The sequence below is a fragment of the Micropterus dolomieu genome, linkage group LG06 (genome assembly GCF_021292245.1).
Source record: "Micropterus dolomieu isolate WLL.071019.BEF.003 ecotype Adirondacks linkage group LG06, ASM2129224v1, whole genome shotgun sequence".
NCBI classification, from domain to species: Eukaryota; Metazoa; Chordata; class Actinopteri; order Centrarchiformes; family Centrarchidae; genus Micropterus; species Micropterus dolomieu.
In genome coordinates, this window is record NC_060155.1 from 16,074,598 (window position 1) to 16,080,597 (window position 6,000).

Below are 6,000 nucleotides of genomic sequence, written 5' to 3' on the forward strand. Positions count from 1 at the left end.
GTGCTCTGGATCCAGGGGCCAAATGATTCCAGATGTCAGAACATGTTCACAAGGTGGAGTCCACTTGTACAGTAGTTGTTTTTCCTTGTTCAAAAGTTCAGTCGCTTCTTTTCATTCCATTTTTCCTGGCGGTCTCCCACTCTTTTCCCTTTTTTTCCTCTTTCGTGTTCTCCCTCTTTGTGTCACTCTCTTGGCAAATAAAAATAAGATTTTTTAACAAGTACGGAATGTCTTAAGGATTTAATGAACCTGTCATAATCCCTTTGAAAGATGGTGCTCTTGAGAAGTATAAGTGATTTTTCATCTTTATTTCACCTCTTCTAGAGAACTTAATTGTCTTGATATGTAGACTGGTCTAGATTTGTGTTTACCCCCACCAAGCCTCACAGAGAGTAATATTAAACCGTGGTATTTCTGAGCTTGATAATTTTATAATAACATTATGTAATGCCATGTAACCCAACCCTCCGGGTACATCTTGTATGTGTGGCTATTGCGCTTTGTGGTCTGACTGGCAGGCAATCAGACAGACCTCACACTGGTACCATCTCTGCAGCCCCAAGAGTTTAGGAGACATTGAAATGGAACTGAAACTGTACAATTTTTCTGCTAATCTAATGCTCATTTTGTGTTTCTCCTTTTTTGTGCTGTTCTTGGACTGTCTTTTGCTGGAAATCTCTGGAGGTCTTTCTTTCAGCCTACAGGCAGACTGCAACTCGTCACTCTTTGCTTTACAGTAATAACCCCTAACAGACTGATGACTTGTCATGTCTGTCTGCTTTATTTCTGTCACATGCAGTCACGCTCTTCAAACCCTAACAGGCTACAACTTTAAATGTTATGTGTGCGGTAGCAGCTCTGATCATGGCGATGATGTTTTCTGCTGCATTATAAATGAGTTGTGCCTTTTACTGGCCAGTGGGGAGTCCCTGTGTGTCACAGACAGCGGTCATATTAGTGCAGCTGTTGAAGAGGACATGGCTGTTGTTATCCTTCTGTCTGTAGGCTGGGAGGGGTTGGACGCATACACAAACACACACATACTCCTTTGGTAACAATCACTGTGCTAAGATAGATTCGCTATGAGAAAGGTACTCTTTATGAATGAATATGTAAGCGTTACCATCAAGCAAACAGATTTATAAAGACTTAAGCCCAAAGTGCGTGATAAATTACAATTGGTTAGCAGTTAGTACCATATGCAGAATTGTCATATAATGTGGGATTATGCTTAGATTTTTTTTATTTCATGTATGTACTGCGTGTGTGTGTGTGTGTGTGTGTGTGTACAATGTGGCGGGGGTATGTTGGCACCCTCCTTCTCCTGTCTCAATTTCTGTACAGTTGCTACTGCTCCTTCATGTCCTGGCATGCTTTTAAGCTGACATCACACCCCAGAGGAGAGTGTTGTGTCCAGGACACGCATACACAAACACACACACACACATACATGTACAGTCCATACAGTCCCACACAGTTGCATGCAGAAGAGAATATGTAGAGAGTTGCTGAGAAGGAGGACAAGACAGAGGGTTACAAGAATAAGTGAATGAGTATAGTGGAGGGGACGGTGGGACAAAAGGATGTGTTAGGTTGCACGGTGGTGTGTGATGAAAAGAAAGAATGGCCATTTTTTTGTTCCTATGTGGTCATTTTTGATCAAATTAATATTTGCATAATTTTGAAGTAGACTCTTATTCCACAATTAACCATTCTCATAGGCAAAGGGGTATGTTGGAGAAATGGGAGAGAAAATGAACTGGGAATAGAGTCAGCTGTTTTTCAAAATTTCATGTATTTTCCCTCTCCCCCGCTTACCCTGTGTCATTTCTGTCTCTCTACTCTGCAACAGTACCTTGAAGTGGCACTTCATTGGGACTACAGCTTCACTTGCTCACCAGGAACTGACATAAGAACTGGATGACTCAACTGTTTTGTGTGTGTGTGTGTGTGTGTGTGCGTGTGTGTGTGTGTTAGGCTGGTAGCACTTCAGACACCCCTGTAAAATCTGGAACATACAGTATTTGCCACAAAAAATGTGAACTTCAGGACGTTGAATCTCTCTCTCTCTCTCTCTCTCTCTCTCTCTCTACCCACTTCCCGGAGAGCTTCCAGATTATGTCATGGATGATTTCCAATTTTAATGTCATCTAAAATGTCTTCCTTTGTCTTTTCTTCTATTTCTGATGTATATTTATTTTTTGCTCTTCTTGCAGACATGTTCCAGTACCTTCTATCCTTCTCTCAGGGCCACCTTAGCTCTCTGTTGGAGGGAACCTACTCATCCATGTCTCGCCATGCCCTACCCCATGTTAATCAACTCTTCTCCTCACTCTCCCTCTACCTCCGCGGAGCCAACGTCTCTGTGGAGGTGGCAGTTCACCAATTTTTTAACAACCTCTTCCCACTCGCCTACGCACGGCTCATCAACCCAGGCATTGATGGCAGTATGATGATGGGCGGTGAAATGGGTGACTGTCTTCGTATGATCAGGCAGGACGTCAACCCTTTTGGGCCCCATCCAGCAGTCATGGCCCAAGAGCTGGCTGGGGCGCTGGGAGCCGGGCGGCATCTGGGCCTGGCCCTGGAGGAGGGTCTGGAGGTGATGAATGCCACCGAACACATCAGTCTGAGCAAAGAGTGTGTGAAGGGCCTGGTGAAGATGGTGTACTGCTCCCACTGCAGAGGTTTGACCCTGATCAAGCCCTGCGTGGGCTACTGTCTGAATGTAATGCGAGGCTGCTTGGCCAGTGTGTCAGAGCTGGATCAGCCTTGGAGGAGGTATACCAGCTTGTTGGAGCAACTAACCCACGCCATGGCTGGGCACCACAGCCTGGAACTAGCCCTTCTGGGGGTTAGGGGGCACGTTAATGAGGCCTTGCTTTACGCGCAGCTCCATGGTCCACTCATCACTGCCACGGTGAGTACATACTAGATTTAGGAGCTTTAATGGCACTCGGAAAAAGCCTCCAAACCTTTTTGTTTAACATCTTTGTTTTATTCATATACCTTGGCTATGGTCAGTGTATTGATTGGAAAGATTTTGCAGGCTGCTTGTGGGTTATGGTTTTCCAACAATGCAACAAAGAGCCCTGCACACTAAATTAATATTTGCACAGTGTTGAAAAACTATTCATAGAAAACAAAAGGTTCAGTCAGTCTCCTCCAAAGAAATGCAGGCTGAGCTGAGGCTAGAGAGGGACTAATTTTCCAAAATGGCAAGACAGCTAAAAATCATTATTGTTGTTTAGGTTCTGACTGTAGGGGGGCTATTATAAATTCCTCATTGACTATGATGAAAATGAAAAAAGTCATGGCTGAAATGGGGATTTGGTGCTCTTGCATCCCATGAGTACTACCATATGCCTTATGTTAAATACGGTTTTAAGTCAGATGTTCACAACATGAAGACAGTTTCATGAACGACTGCCAGACAGGTTACTGAATTTAGAATTGGCGATTGTGTTTAATTTTTTATATTAAAACAATGTACCGTGGCTGAAAATGTTAATAGTCCTCATCTTACACACATCCCTGCATTCAAAGTAACATATCTACGATGTGCTGTCGCGGTGAAGTAATTTCCCCCACGGTAATTTGTTGGGGCTATGCGGTATTATTGCCATTTTTGATCAATGAGTCATTTAGTGCCATACAGCATATTAAACGTGTCTGTGAATCTCTTACAGCAACACTTACAGCTTCCAAGTTTTAAGTCGGGTTGCGTACAGCCCATGGTGATCTATCCTTGAACCATTACAGAGCTCCTTAGATTTGTGGAATTTTTGAAGCACTAATTTATTAATTTAACACGCACTGAAGTGTAAAGTTTGAACATTGTTGTGGTGCTTGCCATCCTCCTTGGTAGGCTTGGCCAGTAGCGCGGTATTTCAATTTTGTAGTTGTCACGACAGCCCTAGATGCGATACTGGGTAGTATTTCTGTTTGCATGTCTGTAATTTATTTGATCTAAAAGATTTGTCAGTAAACACAGTGCACTGCGATCTTTATATTCACAGTACCTGATTTTTACCAAAACCAAATGGTGGAGGCGTGCATGCAGGTCATGTGACTCATACACAGCAGAAGGTGATTGGCCAAAGATTTATGTAGATCATCAAGAAGAATGGGACTAAATTCTCACTGGCATCTCTCTCTCTCTCTCCTCTAAATGTCAGCCATGGTTGTCGGTGCAGTGCATGTGTATACACTGTTTTTTAAAATAATAAAATCAATCTATAGGAGCACTTATAAACGTGTGTCTCCCAGGACATGAGCTGGAGAGTTCTGGACATCATGCTTCCACTACCTCTAGTGGCCCCCTTTACTGTGTAGGTGCCGGGACTTCCCCTGACTTGTGTGAATAATACTTGTGTTATTTCTTTTTATTCTCCCAGTCTGTGTCTCTTTTATCCTTATCCCCACCTCTCCCCAAACTCATTAGTTGTCCATGACAGGTAACAGATATGAGTTTTTATGATTCACATCCTGTCAACACCTTGAGTTACTCACAATAGCTTTCTATGATATGGACTGTGTTGAAAATGGGAAGGGAAGAACAATGCTTCAAATATTGACAGGGTCATGTAGGGTGCAGTTGTTCTCTAATATATTTAATGGGACCACTTGCAGTCTACGCTGGAACTGTTCCAATAACTGGACTGGAAATGTAAGACGACACTATAGAAGCCATAACATGCAAGCTGTTAGTGGATTAAATTAGCTATTTTGTCATGTATAGTTCAGATCTCTAGTGAACGCAATCAGACTCTCTAGTGAACGCACAAAAACAAACAAGGAAGTAGTTGTACCCCCCGAAAAATGTCAAAGTAGCTAATAATAACTGGCGATTACTAACTGTATTGTAATTACTGAATTTCAAGTTGTAATTAATAATACAACAAAAATACTTACATAAGTAAGTATAGTACTGTAGTGTGCTATAATGCTTGTCTGCCTTACACTGTGCATTATTGCTAGGCATCTACCAAAACATACTGTATCTTAGTTTCTGAAGTATTTTACAGAATTCAGTATTTTTCAGAATAAAATATTCAGGTTATACTTTCTCTGTAAAAGTGTGTTGTTGGCTAAAATGCCTTCAGAACCTATGGCCATTTGATACTGGTTGTAATTTGTTTTATGTTCTCTCCTGGGAGAGTTCCTCACTTCATTACTTTGTGAAGACAGATTACAATGTTGTGCCATTACTATTATTATTGTTGGTCCTTTGGGTTTAGTTTCCTGACAACATACCTTGTGATGGCAAGCCAAATCTCAAGTCTTCAGATTCTGATATCTCATTCTGAATTTCCTGCATACAAATGCAGTGATCAGCATGCAACAATGAAGTAAGTTTGGCAAAGAATATTTATGACAAGGTATCCTTTGTGACAGACCGTCTTTGTCAAGCAAGTTTAAATTCTCCCTGCAAGTAAAGTTTCATAGTGTACTAGGATAAACATAACGAATGTCTGCCTGGAAGGTGGAAAAACACATTTAACATGTATAGCAATTCTAGTGAAAAATGGTTGGCAGTAACATAAAATGGAAGTAATTTGTAGTTAATGGGCTTAAACATGTGAAACCACTGGTGTGGTCTCTTTCAAGTTGGGAGCATCACAGAGCCTAAAGAATTCTACATTAAACACTCATTAAAAACAGACATCGAAATGCGTAGACACTTACTGTATGCACACATGCACACGTAGACAGAGGAGGGTTGGTTGCCAGGCTTAAAGACTGGCCTAATACAACTATGCAGAGAGAAACCCAGCCTGTATTTTGGGTGTGTATTTACGTGTGTGTGTGTGTGTGTGTGTGTGTGTGTGTGTGTGTGTGTGTGTGTGTGTGTGTGTGTGTGTATGCCTGCTTGGTATTCATGGGGTGGCAGGCAAGGGAGTCCAGCACGGGGACAAGTGGGACAGGATTGAAAGGGTTCCAGCTAGGCCATACAAACTAGACCCAGCCAGCTGCTGGGGGGGGGGGGGGGGGGGAAAA

The 6,000-nt window shown here is 42.3% G+C and overlaps 1 protein-coding gene across 3 annotated transcripts in view; it reads left to right on the forward strand.

The window, feature by feature from the left end:
- The window catches only part of gpc5c (glypican 5c), a 110,161-nt gene that overhangs the window by 22,754 nt on the left and 81,407 nt on the right, over nt 1-6,000 (forward strand). For all 3 annotated transcript variants that reach the window (XM_046052313.1, XM_046052315.1, XM_046052316.1), the window contains exon 3: nt 2,217-2,920. In XM_046052313.1, coding sequence (XP_045908269.1) covers nt 2,217-2,920 — 704 coding nt within the window. The remainder of the gene's footprint in view (nt 1-2,216; nt 2,921-6,000) is intronic.